We start from the raw sequence: 14,788 nt of genomic DNA on the forward strand, positions 1-14,788 counted from the left end.
CTAATTTTCTCAGATTTCTTCTCCGCTTGTGCCTTGTCCTGCCTCCTACAAAAGTGGTCTTTCCAAGCACACAGGTAAACAAGTGTTAAAATGAATTGGGAAGTGTCATCCTCATCATTGTTTATAAGCTAATGACAGAGACACTAATCTTACAGAATACACATTTAAAATGGTTTTGTTCATATTTGATGGCCATGCATATATTATCTCTCTCTCTCAGATGAAAAAGACAGACAAGATCAATGAACAGCTTTTAATGTACAATACAAATAACATAAAGTGCAAAAGTAATTAAAAGTAAAAAGGCTCATTACACTGAGAAACAGTCAGTGAATTACGTAATGAAGAAACATCTTTGTTTAGTCATTAGTCTCCCATTACAATAACTATTTGGTTTTATACAGGTGTTATTCTATTGGTTTTTTTCTTCTGTCTGTTGTCCAGCTGCACCAAATTGTTAAATCACAATCTGAAATAAGTGTTTCATATACATGAACAGTCGTTTCCTCTCCCTCTTTGACCAGCTTACTGTATGTGTTCTGAAGTTACGTGCATAGCGGATACAGCATAGAACTGTATTTCAGTATCTCCTTTAGGCTATTATTCTAACAACAAACTCACAATCGATACGTTCTATTTCCCTTTTGTATCCTTTCGTGCAGATATGTGCATATTCAACCTCTGAAAACCACTCAGCTCTCAACATCTCCAGCCCTCTGATGTATTCACATGGAATCTCCATAACATATCCTCTTCCACAGTCTGAAGGAACAACGGTACCACATGCAACGCAAGCGATTACTGAATCACAGAATGAACATTCAGCGTTTCCAAGTGAACTAGTGCTTTGAGTGAGGTTCTACAACAATTCCAAGAGATTCAGTGTCTCGTCTTCTCCAGTCACACGTTTCTCAGCTCAGCGAAGTGCAGTAAATGTTGAGCTCTCAAGAGGGGAGTGGAAAAGTTGAGAATGGAGTGCCTGCTTCACCCGCTCTCCCCTCTTTCAAATCAGCTCCAACATGTTCCAAGACCAGAATTAGACTGTCCATCTGCATGAGCATTGTCTTTCTAAGTCCCCTTCTTCGACTCCCATTCCTGAAAAACAGGACACTCATGTAGTGTTGGTACATAAAATAAACATAAGGGGTCTGACATTGCTGTATGTTTGTTAGTCTGAACTCTGATTTCGTTACTGATCATTGAGACACAGTGCTACTTCAGAAAACAGGTACAGTTGAAGTCGGAAGTGTCTTTTATACTGATAACAAGTTCAAACAGGTGCCATTAATACAGGTAATGAGTGGAAGACAGAGGAGCCTCTTAAAGAAGTTACAGTCTGTGAGAGCCAGAAATCTTGCTTGTTTGTAGGTGACCAAATACGTATTTTCCACCATAATTTGCAAATAAATTCATAAAAAATCCTACAATGTGATTTTCTGGATTTTTTTTCCATTTTGTCTGTCATAGTTGAAGTGTACCTATGATGAAAATTACAGGCCTCTCTAATCTTTTTAAGTGGGAGAACTTGCACATTTTGGTGGCTGACTAAATACTTTTTTGCCCCACTGTAGATACTTTGTACCTGTTTCCTCCAGCATCTTCACAAGGTCATTTGCTGTTGTTCTGGGATTGATTTGCTCTTTTCACACCAAAGTACGTTCATCTCTAGGGGACAGAACGTGTCTCCTTCCTGAGCGGTATGACAGCTGCGTGATCCCATGGTGTTTATACTTGCGTACTATTGTTTGTACAGAGGAATGTGGTACCTTCAGGAGTTTGGAAATTGCTCTCAAGGATGAACCACAATTGTTTTTCTGAGGTCTTGGCTGTTTTATTTTTATTTTCCAATGATGTCAAGCAATGAGGCACTGAGGTTGAAGGTAGGCCTTGAAATACATCCACAGGTACACCTACAATTGACTCAAATTATGTCAATTAGCCTATCAGAAGCTTCTAAAGCCATGACATCATTTTCTGGGATTTTCCAAGCTGTTTAAAGGCAAAGTCAACTTAGTGTATGTAAACCTCTGACCTCCTGGAATTGTGATACAGTGATTTATAAGTGAAATAGTCTGTAAACAATTGTTGGAAAAAATACTTTTGTCATGCACAAAGTAGATGTCCTAACTGACTTGCAAAAACGATATTTTGTTAATTAACAAAACATTTGTGGAGTGGTTGAAAAACGAGTTTTAATGACTCCAACCTAAGTGTATGTAAACTTCCGACTTCAACTGTACATCAGGTCAATGGGTGCCTTGGATCTTGTTTAATGACTGTCTACCTTGGCTTTCTGCATGACATTCCCTCTGCTAGATGCATAGATGGATAGGGGACGCTTCCTCATCTCAGCAGCACAGTTTACTGGCATGGATGCCTCGCTGTATAGATGATCAACTTTACTGATCTGGGCCTGGACAAAGTTGAGAATATCTGGGTAAAAACTCTAAAAGACAATAAAACATGGTCTGAAATTCAAACAGTTGTTTGTGATGTAGTAGGAGATAAAGCAGCCAGGCACCTTTCTGGGGGGTTTGCTCTCTGTGGGCGGCCCCAGCACCCCTCCAGCCAGCGACTTCTTTAGATTCTCTTTCACCTCAGTGAGACGCAGCTCCAGGTCCACCCGCTCCCCCTCCTTCGCCCTGCAGTTCTCCTCCAGCTGGGCAAAACGCTTCTCCAGCTGCTTCTGCTGCTTACCTGACCACAGTCACGAACACACATTCATTTGTTCGGTTACATGGCGCCTCAATAAGTCTGAGTGAAGAATTCCTATTCTGTGGCCAAGCTGTAGGTGGCGCCAGTAATCTACACACAAAAAAAACATGCTCTCTCTTTTTAAAGGATAGTTAATACAATAATGTGTTTTATTGTCTGACCTGTAGCGTCCTTCAGTTGTTCCTTCACCTCTTTCCTCTCATTGCGTAACACAAGCAGGGCACTTTTGAGGACCTCTCGCTTCTTCTCCATCTCGTCTTTCTCCTTCAGGTACCTCCTGGCATCGCCCTCTGCTCGTGTTTTACCATACTTCCCTGATATATTCTGATTCGCATCTAAGGCAGACAAACAACGAAAATACATTCTGAGTGGTCACATTTGTAAATAATATAGGTTTATTTCAGGCATACTCTGAAAAGATGGGATCATGTCAAATTCCCTCCTCTCTTCCCAGCATCACACACAGTCTTGGCTGACCTTCTGGGGACTTACTGGAGCAGTGTATCTTTGTGGTGACTAGGGAGTCCACCTTCTCAGTCTCTCTGCTGCTAGGGAAAGAAGAGTGGTGTTTCACCTGAGCTCCTGGTCTGTGTACCTGCTCCTCTGGCTGCTGTGGAGGGAAGAGCAGGAAAGGGTAAGGTAGAACAGGAAAGGGTAAGGTAGAGCAGGAAAGGGTAAGGTAGAGCAGGAAAGGGTAAGGTAGAGCAGGAAATGGTAAGGTAGAGCAGGAAATGGTAAGGTAGAGCAGGAAAGGGTAAGGTAGAACAGGAAAGGGTAAGGTAGAACAGGAAAGGGTAAGGTAGAGCAGGAAAGGGTAAGGTAGAGCAGGAAAGGGTAAGGTAGAACAGGAAAGGGTAAGGTAGAACAGGAAAGGGTAAGGTAGAACAGGAAAGGGTAAGGTAGAACAGGAAAGGGTAAGGTAGAACAGGAAAGGGTAAGGTAGAGCAGGAAAGGGTACGGTAGAACAGGAAAGGGTAAGGTAGAGCAGGAAAGGGTAAGGTAGAATAGGAAAGGGTAAGGTAGAATAGGAAAGGGTAAGGTAGAGCAGGAAAGGGTAAGGTAGAACAGGAAAGGGTAAGGTAGAGCAGGAAAGGGTAAGGTAGAACAGGAAAGGGTAAGGTAGAGCAGGAAAGGGTAAGGTAGAACAGGAAAGGATAAGGTAGAGCAGGAAAGGGTAAGGTAGAGCAGGAAAGGGTAAGGTAGAGCAGGAAAGGGTAAGGTAGAACAGGAAAGGGTAAGGTAGAGCAGGAAAGGGTAAGGTAGAACAGGAAAGGGTAAGGTAGAGCAGGAAAGGGTAAGGTAGAACAGGAAAGGGTAAGGTAGAGCAGGAAAGGGTAAGGTAGAGCAGGAAAGGGTAAGGTAGAGCAGGAAAGGGTAAGGTAGAACAGGAAAGGGTAAGGTAGAGCAGGAAAGGGTAAGGTAGAGCAGGAAAGGGTAAGGTAGAACAGGAAAGGGTAAGGTAGAGCAGGAAAGGGTAAGGTAGAGCAGGAAAGGGTAAGGTAGAGCAGGAAAGGGTAAGGTAGAGCAGGAAAGGGTAAGGTAGAACAGGAAAGGGTAAGGTAGAACAGGAAAGGGTAAGGTAGAGCAGGAAAGGGTAAGGCAGAGCAGGAAAGGGTAAGGTAGAGCAGGAAAGGGTAAGGTAGAGCAGGAAAGGGTAAGGTAGAGCAGGAAAGGGTAAGGTAGAATAGGAAAGGGTAAGGTAGAATAGGAAAGGGTAAGGTAGAGCAGGAAAGGGTAAGGTAGAGCAGGAAAGGGTAAGGTAGAGCAGGAAAGGGTAAGGTAGAGCAGGAAAGGGTAAGGTAGAGCAGGAAAGGGTAAGGTAGAGCAGGAAAGGGTAAGGTAGAGCAGGAAAGGGTAAGGTAGAACAGGAAAGGGTAAGGTAGAGCAGGAAAGGGTAAGGTAGAGCAGGAAAGGGTAAGGTAGAGCAGGAAAGGGTAAGGTAGAGCAGGAAAGGGTAAGGTAGAGCAGGAAATGGTAAGGTAGAACAGGAAAGGGAAGTCCAGGGTAGACCAGGCAATGGCAGAGCAGAGAAGGGAAGAGGAAAGAGATAGAGATGAGGGAGGAGAGAGTAATAGAACAGATGAACTCTCACTAATGTGTGGTATGTAGTAATGTGTGGTATTGCAAAACATACTGTTTGAGAAACTAGACCACAAGTTAAATAAACTAACCACTTCAAGTTGAGTAAAGTGGAATTTGAGAAATGTATCACAAAGTATTACAGTCAAATAGTGAAAGTTGGATTTAGACACATTTTGGGAAGTAAAGAAAAGCCTTGACACACAGTTGGATATGATTCATATTTCCCCTCAGAGAGTCATGAGTTTTCCCAAAAACACGTCAGGGCTGTGTGAGATCTCTGTACTCTGTACTTTTCCTCCCTCGCATGACCCTCCTCTTGGACTGTAAAGTAAATGTACCCCCCATAGAATTAACTCAAAAATAACAATAACTGTAGCGACCGTGTGTTTAAAAATGTGGATAGACATATTTTTAAGAGACCAGGATTGTACAATAAAGTCAGGACTTATTTCCATTGTGGTCTCTATTTCTTTTTAAAATTTACATAAATATGTAACAGGATTCAAATAGACATCCTTGTTTGTATGAGTTGCCGTAATTAAGCAGACAGGTTATTTATATGTATGTGTAGTAGTGAAGCCACCTGCTGAATTATTTGTGCAACTGCATCTGTGCATATTTGTATGTATGATCATGCAGGATCCAGTCAATGAGTTCAACTTTTGATGGAGATTTCATGACGGATTTGCAGATGCACTGAAGAAGTGTACACATTGTGTTGTGTGTGTCTGCAGAATAAACTGTGAAAGAGAACAGCACTGAGTCTCAAGGTCCTTAATGATATCATAACCGCCATCGATAAGAGACATTACCGTGCAGCTGTGTTCATCGACCTGGCCAAGGCTTTCGACTCTGTCAATCACCACATTCTTATCAGACTCAACAGCCTTGGTTTCTCAAATGATTGCCTCGCCTGGTTCACCAACTACTTCTCTGATAGAGTTCAGTGTATCAAATCGGAGGACCTGTTGTCCGGACCTCTGGCAATCTCTATGGGGGTGCCACAGGGTTCAATTCTCGGGCAGACTCTCTTCTCTGTATACATCAATGATGTCGCTCTTGCTGCTGGTGATTCTCTGATCCACCTCTATGCAGACGACACCATTCTGTATACTTCTGGCCCTTATTTGGACACTGTGTTAACCAACCTCCAGACGAGCTTCAATGCCATACGACTCTCCTTCCGTGGCCTCCAACTGCTCTTAAAACGCAAATAAAACGAAATGCATGCTCTTCAACCGATCATTGCCCGCACCTACCCGCCCATCCAGCATCACTACTCTGGACGGCTCTGACTTAGAATACGTGGATAACTACAAATACCTAGGTGTCTGGCTAGACTGTAAACTCTCCTTCCAGACTCACATTAAGCATCTCCAATCAAAAATGTAATCTAGAATCGGCTTCCTATTTCGCAACAAAGCTTCCTTCACTCATGCTGCCAAACATACCCTCGTAAAACTGACCATCCTACCGAACCTTGACTTCGGCAATGTCATCTATAAAATAGCCTCCAACACTCTACTCAGCAAAATGGATGCAGTCTATCACAGTGTCACCAAAGCCCCATACACTACCCACCATTGCAACGTGTACGCTCTCGTTGGCTGGCCCTCGCTTCATACTCGTCGCCAAACCCACAGGCTACAGGTTATCTACAAGTCTCTGCTAGGTAAAGCCCCACCCTATCTCAGCTCGCTGGTCACCATAGCAGCACCCACTCGTAGTACACGCTCCAGCAGGTATATCTCACTGGTCACCCCCAAAGCTAATTCGTCCTCTGGTCGCCTTTCCTTCCAGTTCTCTGCTGCCACTGACTGGAACGAACTGCAAAAATCACTGAAGCTGAAGATTCCCATCTCCCTCACTAGCTTTAAGAACCAGCTGTCAGAGCAGCTCACAGATCACTGCACCTGTTTATAGCCCATCTGTATACAGCCCATCTATCTACCTCATCCCCATACTGTATTTATTTATTTAGATCCTTTTGCACCACAGTATCTCTACTTGCACATCCGTCTTCTGCACATCTACCATTCCAGTGTTTATTGCCATATTGTAATTACTTCACCACCATGGCCTATTTATTGCCTTAACTCCCTTATTTGACCTTATTTTCACTCACTGTATATAGACTTTGTTTTCCTTTTGTTTCTACTGTATTATTGACTGTATGTTTTGTTCATTCCATGTGTAACTCTGTGTTGCTGTGTGTGTCGAACTGCTATGCTTTATCTTGGCCAGGTCGCAGTTGCAAATGAGAACTTGTTCTCAACTAGCCTACCTGGTTAAATAAAGGTGACATAAATAAATACAATTTAAAAAATATTCTAAAATCTTCATAAAAATCTGCCATTTCAGAGTTTACTTTATGAAAATTTAGCGCCAGACAAGTTGACAGGTAAGATTTTAATTTACCCGACATTTGAGAAATGTTATGGACATCCATATGCATTCAGATCCAACATAGCGCAGACATCAATAAACGAGTGATGTTGGCCAAATTAGGGTTAGGTGCCTACTGTATGAGAGAAACGTTTTGTTACATTACAGCCTTATTCTGAAATTAATTACATTCCTCAATCTACACATAATAAGCCATAATGATGAACGAAAACAGGTTTTTACACATTTTTGCAAACGTATATAAAAAAATAAAAACATAAATACCTTATTTACATAAGTATTCAGACCTTTGCTATGAAACACATTTTCAGGGGCAGGGACTGGGAGACCAGTCAGGATCGAGGGAAAGATGAACAGGGCAAAGTACAGAGGGGTCCTTGATGGAAACCTGCTCCAGAGCACTCAGGACCTCAGACTATAGCGAAGGTTCACCTTCCAACAGGACAACGACCCTAAGCACACAGCCAAAACATCGCAGGAGTGGCTTCAGGACAAGTCTCTGAATGTCTCTGGCCCAGCCAGAGCCCGGATTTGAACCTGATCGAACATCTCTGGAGAGACCTGAAAATAACTGTGCAGCAACACTCCCCATCCAACCTGACAGAGCTTGAGAGGATCTGCTGAGGAGAATGGGATAAACTCCCCAAATACAGGTGTGCCAAGCTTGAAGCATCATACCCAAGAAGACTCAAGGCTATAATCGCTGCCAAAGGTGCTTCAACAAAGTACTGAGTGGGTCTGAATACCTATGTAAATGTGATATCAGTTTTTTCTTTGTAAGAAATTTGCAAAAATGTCTAAAACAAAAGTTTTTGCTTTGTCATTATGGGGTATTGTGTGTAGATTAATGAGGGGGGGAAAAAAACATTTTTTTTGTCAATTTTAGAATAAGGATGTATTGTAACAATGTGGAAAAAGTGAAGGGGTCTGAATACCTTACACGTTATATACAACACCAGTCAAAAGTTTGGACATACCTACTCATTCCAGGGTTTTTCTTTATTTTTACTTGTTTCTACATTGTAGAATAATAGTGAAGACATCAAAACTGAAACACATATGGAATCATGTAGTAACCAAAAAAGTGTTTATATTATACATTTGAGATTCTTCAAAGTAGCCACCCATTGCCTTGTTGAAAGCTTTGCACACTCTTGGCATTCTCTCAACCACCTTCATGAGGTAGTCACCAGGAATGCATTTCAATTAAGAGGTGTGCCTTGTTAAAAGTTCATTTGAAGAAGTTATTTCCTTCTTAATGCGTTTGAGCCAATCAATTGTGTTGTGACAAGGTAAGGGTGGTATACAGAAGTTAGCCCTATTTGGTAAAAGACCAAGTCCATATTATGGCAAGAACTGCTCAAATAAGCAAAGAGAAACAACAGTCCATCATTACTTGAAGGTCAGTCAATGTGGAGAATTTCAAGAACTTTGAGTTTCTTCAAGTGCAGTCGCAAAAACCAAGCAGTATGATGAAACTGTCTCTCATGAGGACAGGAAAGGAAGACCCAGAGTTACCTCTGCTGCAGAGGATAAGTTCATTAGAGATACCAGCCCCAGACTGCAGTCCAAATAAATGCTTCACAGAGTTAAAGTAACAGACACATCTCAACATCAACTGTTTAGAGGAGAATGTGTGAATCAGGCCTTCATGGTCAAACTGCTGCAAAGAAACCACTACTAAAGGACAGAGAAGAAGAGACTTGCTTGGGCCAAGAAACACAAACAATGGACATTAGACAGGTAGAAATCTGTCCTTTGGTCTGATGAGTCCAAATGTGTGTTTTTTTGTTTCCAACCGCCCTGTCTTTGTGAATTGCAGAGTAGGTGAACGGATGATCTCACCATGTGTGGTTACCACTGTGAAGCATGGAGGAAGTGGTGTGGGGGTGCTTTGCTGGTGACACTGTCTATGATTTATTTAGAATTCAAGGGACACTTAACCAGCATAGCTACCACAGCATTCTGCAGCGATACCTCATCCCATCTGGTTTGAGCTTAGCGGGACTATCATTTGCTTTTCAACAGGACAATGACCAAACACACCTCCAGGCTGTGTAAAGGCTATTTTACCAAGAAGGAGAGTGCTGCATCAGATGACCTGGCCTCCACAATCACCCGGCCACCACAATCACCCGGCCACCACAATCACCCGACCTCCACAATCACCCGGCCTCCACAATCACCCGGCCTCCACAATCACCCGGCCTCCACAATCACCCGGCCTCCACAATCACCCGGCCTCCACAATCACCCGGCCTCCACAATCACCCGACCTCCACAATCACCCGGCCTCCACAATCACCCGACCTCCACAATCACCCGACCTCCACAATCACCCGACCTCCACAATCACCCGATCTCAACCCAACTGACATGTTTTGGGATGAGTTGGACCACAGAGTGAAGGAAAAGGGTGGCTACTTTGAAGAATCTAAAATATATTTTGATTTGTTAAACACTTTTTTTGGTTACTACATGATTCCATGTGTTTTTTCATAGTTTTGATGTCTTCACTACTATTCTACAATGTAGAAAATAGTAAAAATAAAGAAAAACCCTTGAATGAGTAGGTGTGTCCAAACGTTTGACTGGTTCTGAAGGAGGAGAAGCATAGGCCTAACACCAGAGAGATAGAGAGACACTGGTACTGTATAACTAAAGGAGGAGAAGCATAGGCCTAACACCAGAGAGATAGAGAGACACTGGTACTGTATAAATAAAGGAGGAGAAGCATAGGCCTAACACCAGAGAGATAGAGAGACACTGGTACTGTATAACTAAAGGAGGAGAAGCATAGGCCTAACACCAGAGAGATAGAGAGACACTGGTGGAAAAGTACTTGATTCTCATACTTGATTGAAAGTCAACATACCTTAGAAAATGACTTAAGTGAAAGTCACCCAGTAAAAGTTTGAATAAAAGTCCAAGTATTTGGTTTTAAATATACTTAAGTATCAAAAGTAAATGTAATTGCTAAAATATACTTAAGTGTCAGAAGTATACATCATTGCAAATTCCTTATATTAAGCAAACCAGACGGCACGATAGTCTTTTTTTGCCAGGGGTACACCCCGACATAATTTACAAATGAAGCATTTGAGGCAATAGATGACCAGGGATGCTCTCTTGATAAGTGTGTGAATTGGACCATTCTCCAGTCCTGCTAAGCATTCAAAATGTAACTAGTACATTTTGTTTTCATAAAATGTATGGAGTAAAAGACAAACATTATAAATGGTAAAGTAATATAAATACAATATAAATAGTAAAGTAATATAAATAGAATATAAATGGTAAAATACAGATACCCCCAAAAGCTACTTAAGTAGTATTTTTACTTAAGTACTTTACACTACTGAAGACATATGCCGGTGGCATGCTACGACACCGACATGCTACGACACCGACATGCTACGACACCGACATGCTACGACACCGACATGCTACGACCCTGACATGCTACGACACCGACATGCTACGACACCGACATGCTACGACACCGACATGCTACGACACCGACATGCTACGACACCGACATGCTACGACCCTGACATGCTACGACACCGACATGCTACGACCCTGACATGCTACGACACCGACATGCTACGACCCTGACATGCTACGACACCGACATGCTACGACCCTGACATGCTACGACCCTGACATGCTACGACAACGACATGCTACGACAACGACATGCTACGACACCGACATGCTACGACCCTGACATGCTACGACACCGACATGCTACGACCCTGACATGCTACGACCCTGACATGCTACGACACCGACATGCTACGACACCGACATGCATTTCCTTAATGTCAGATGGCTACTGCATCTCCTATACAGAAGGAGGGTAATTTGTTAATTTTCCATCTGAATATTTTGTGTAAAGATAAGCATTATATTATAGGATTAACTCTGGTAAGGCTGAAACAGACTGTTGGAGTCAGTTGGAGCGTCAGGGCGCACTGCCTTCATATCATAGGCCTGTAGTAGCTAAAGCTTAATAATAGCCATAGCAAACCTTCAGAAACATTTCTAAACTTTAGTGTAATATCAAAAGTCAGTCAAGTCGTTGTTAATAGTGAAAATACGAGCAGAAGAACGAATGTGAACCAGTGGGGGGAAAAAAACGCACTACCCTCCTGTGCACAATAAAGAAAAACACACAACCCTCCCCTACTTTGGACCACCCCTCCCCTACTTTGGACCAACCCTCCCCTACTTTGGACCAACCCTCCCCTACTTTGGACCACCCCCCCTACTTTGGACCACCCCTCCCCTACTTTGGACCAACCCTCCCCTACTTTGGACCAACCCTCCCCTACTTTGGACCAACCCTCCCCTACTTTGGACCAACCCTCCCCTATATTTTGGACCAACCCTCCCCTACTTTGGACCACCCCTCCCCTACTTTGGACCAACCCTCCCCTACTTTGGACCAACCCTCCCCTACTTTGGACCACCCCTCCCCTACTTTGGACCAACCCTCCCCTACTTTGGACCAACCCTCCCCTACTTTGGACCAACCCTCCCCTACTTTGGACCAACCCTCCCCTACTTTGGACCAACCCTCCCCTACTTTGGACCACCCCTCCCCTACTTTGGACCACCCCTCCCCTACTTTGGACCACCCTCCCCTACTTTGGACCAACCCTCCCCTACTTTGGACCAACCCTCCCCTACTTTGGACCACCCCTCCCCTACTTTGGACCACCCCTCCCCTACTTTGGACCAACCCTCCCCTACTTTGGACCAACCCTCCCCTACTTTGGACCAACCCTCCCCTACTTTGGACCAACCCTCCCCTACTTTGGACCAACCCTCCCCTACTTTGGACCAACCCTCCCCTACTTTGGACCACCCTCCCCTACTTTGGACCAACCCTCCCCTACTTTGGACCACCCCTCCCCTACTTTGGACCAACCCTCCCTACTTTGGACCAACCCTCCCCTACTTTGGACCAACCCTCCCCTACTTTGGACCAACCCTCCCCTACTTTGGACCAACCCTCCCCTACTTTGGACCAACCCTCCCCTACTTTGGACCACCCCTCCCCTACTTTGGACCAACTCTCCCCTACTTTGGACCAACCCTCCCCTACTTTGGACCACCCCTCCCCTACTTTGGACCAACCCTCCCCTACTTTGGACCAACCCTCCCCTACTTTGGACCAACCCTCCCCTACTTTGGACCAACCCTCCCCTACTTTGGACCAACCCTCCCCTACTTTGGACCAACCCTCCCCTACTTTGGACCAACCCTCCCCTACTTTGGACCACCCCTCCCCTACTTTGGACCACCCCTCCCCCAGTACATTTCGATCTGTCCCACACACAACTCAGAGTTCCGATGAGCTACTTTCAGAGCACATCCCTGGAGTGTCGTCTATACCCTCCCACATACCCACAGAGGAGCCTATCGGCATTCTGCAGGCCTTCAGAATGCTGTAGAATTAAAATCCCTATGACTCCTACTCCCTGATTCTGTGGGGAGATATGGGAGTATATAGGAACAGATCATTCATCAACTGGATCCTTAGGATTCCATCTACAGTTATGGGTGTGAACATAGAGCTGGGGATTCCTTAGATGTGAATCTCAACCAAAGGAAGCCTGGGTTTTTGCTACAGTTCAGAGGTTGCTGGTATACTGCTGTCTCATGCTCAGCCAATAGGGTTTGGTTAACCTGTTTTTCTTGAAATGTGGTTTCTTTCCCACAAAAAAAAAATAAGGGTGTGGAGCTTTCCCACTTTCAAAATGAAATTAAATGAAAGTTTGTCATGATGATGTGTTGACAAGTTAAAACATGTTTAGTATTCGTATCTCCTCACCAATATGCTCTCATAAGGAACCGCGTCATACGTTCTGGAGTCAGTCGAGGCGCTGCTGGAGGAGGTAGCCCATCTATAGAACAGGAAGAGGCTAGCATTGTCATAACAACCATACTGTGCAGAAAGACCCTGCTAGAATTGTCAAAATACAATTGTGGTAAAATGTTGGTACTCTGATGAAAACCTCCAAATAGTCAAACCGATTCAGCATTTCAAAAGAGTCAAGCATTTATCCCTATGACCATCTGGCATTATAAATGTACTCCCCTTAAAATATAAAGCCCTGTAAGAATTTGGAAATGACCCCAGCCTCAGACTCACAGGAAGGAGTGTCTTGCTGCGTCTGTGATGCTAGTGATGGTGTCCACGTCCACATAGTCATAGTGCAAAGCCTCAGGGCTGGTGGCACAGCCAGACTCTGCCAGCAGAACCCCCAGCCAGCGGCCCATCTCTTCTGAACAGCTGGCCTGTTAGACACACAGAGACACCACATGGCACTGATCCCAAAGGGGACTAGAACCCACGAGACGGACCGGAGAGACTGGTCAAGGGACAGGGGACATTGGGCTACATATACACGCACAAACATACCTCCAAGGCAGCCACCTCGTTGCCTCCTTGCAGGATGCGGAAGGCGAAGGGGTGATTGGGCCCTACACCAGGTATGACCTCAGCCCCATGGAGGACCACAGCTCTTACATGAGTACCCAGGTCGCCCCGGTCTTTGTGAAGGTACAGTGTTCCACTCCTCACACAGCACCATCTCTCCCTCCAACACTGGCTCAGCAGTAGATTTAGGTAACCTGAGGACAGGAACACAACAATACTTTCCAGAAAAAAGGTAATTACACGGAGCAGTAGAGATGAAAATAACAGCATTGCAAAGGTGGGAAGCCAACAGACAAGCAGCAACATAGTAAATACCAGAGACATGACTGTGGGATGAACATGTCATATATGACGTGGCTGGCCTCCCGAGTGGTGCCGTGGTCTAAGGCATTGCATCACAGTGCTAGCTGTGTCACTAGAGATTCTGGGTTCGAGTCCAGGCTCCGTCGCAGCCGGCCGCGACCTGGGAGACCCATGGGGCGCTGCACAATTGGCCCACCGTCGTCCTGGTTAGGGGAGGGTTTGGCCGGCAGGGATGTACTTGTCCCATTGTGCACTAGCGACTCCTGTGACGGGCCGAGCACAGTGCACGCTGACACGGTCGCCAGGTGTACAGTGTTTCCTCCGACACATTGGTGTGGCTGGCTTCCAGCTTAAGTGGGCATTGTGTCAAGAAGCAGTGAGCCTTGGTTGGGTTGTGTTTCGGAGGACGCGCGGCTCTCGACCTTCACCTCTCCCAAGTCCGTATGGGAGTTGCAACGATGAGACAAGACTCCAATTGGATACCACGAAAAAGGGGAGAAAAAGGGGTTAAAAAAATCTACATATGTATGACATGGATGCGGGGTGCTCACCACAGCGGGGGTTGTCGTCATGGTGATAGGAGGACGCAGCGTCTCCTGGGAGAGGAGGCTTCTTCTTAGAGAAACTGATGATCCTGGTGATCTTCCGTCCAGCCGCTCTGCTCATAGACCCCGTCAGCTCTGAAAACGCCCCCCTCTTCCCCTTCCCTAAACAGAAACACACCGGCGTCAGCAGAGTCGTTTACAAAATAATAATTTACTAGATCATTTATTGTGTGTCTGAAAGGGCCTGTTTTAGTTAGCCATTTACTGGAGGCTCATGTTCCAATGT

The 14,788-nt window shown here is 44.8% G+C and overlaps 1 protein-coding gene and 1 long non-coding RNA gene across 11 annotated transcripts in view; one reads left to right on the forward strand and one right to left on the reverse strand.

Annotated features, from left to right (window-relative positions):
- Nucleotides 1–239: 239 nt before the first annotated feature.
- Nucleotides 240–14,788, reverse strand: part of afap1l1b (actin filament associated protein 1-like 1b) — a 45,102-nt gene continuing 30,553 nt past the window's right edge. For 3 of the 4 annotated variants that reach the window (XM_035779644.2, XM_052529423.1, XM_035779642.2), the window contains exons 10-18: nt 14,509–14,664; nt 13,637–13,848; nt 13,367–13,512; nt 13,046–13,118; nt 3,208–3,325; nt 2,877–3,050; nt 2,522–2,697; nt 2,285–2,413; nt 240–1,095 (exon numbers count right to left, since the gene is read on the reverse strand). In XM_035779644.2, the coding sequence (XP_035635537.1) occupies nt 1,069–1,095; nt 2,285–2,413; nt 2,522–2,697; nt 2,877–3,050; nt 3,208–3,325; nt 13,046–13,118; nt 13,367–13,512; nt 13,637–13,848; nt 14,509–14,664 (1,211 nt within the window). In that variant the 3' untranslated portion in view covers nt 240–1,068. The remainder of the gene's footprint in view (nt 1,096–2,284; nt 2,414–2,521; nt 2,698–2,876; nt 3,051–3,207; nt 3,326–13,045; nt 13,119–13,366; nt 13,513–13,636; nt 13,849–14,508; nt 14,665–14,788) is intronic. The other variant, XM_035779643.2, reaches the window with a different exon arrangement.
- LOC127933067 (uncharacterized) lies at nt 3,209–4,434 on the forward strand. Of its 7 annotated transcripts, none has more exons than XR_008147217.1 (5): nt 3,209–3,354; nt 3,595–3,934; nt 3,995–4,074; nt 4,115–4,234; nt 4,275–4,397. It is a non-coding gene; the product is annotated as an uncharacterized LOC127933067 (long non-coding RNA). The 7 variants fall into 7 exon arrangements; XR_008147222.1 differs by having other exon boundaries at nt 4,115–4,154; XR_008147220.1 differs by lacking the exon at nt 4,275–4,397 and having other exon boundaries at nt 3,595–3,694; nt 3,755–3,934; nt 4,115–4,228.

Source organism: Oncorhynchus keta, chromosome 11 (assembly GCF_023373465.1).
Source record: "Oncorhynchus keta strain PuntledgeMale-10-30-2019 chromosome 11, Oket_V2, whole genome shotgun sequence".
In the NCBI taxonomy this organism is placed as follows: Eukaryota; Metazoa; Chordata; class Actinopteri; order Salmoniformes; family Salmonidae; genus Oncorhynchus; species Oncorhynchus keta.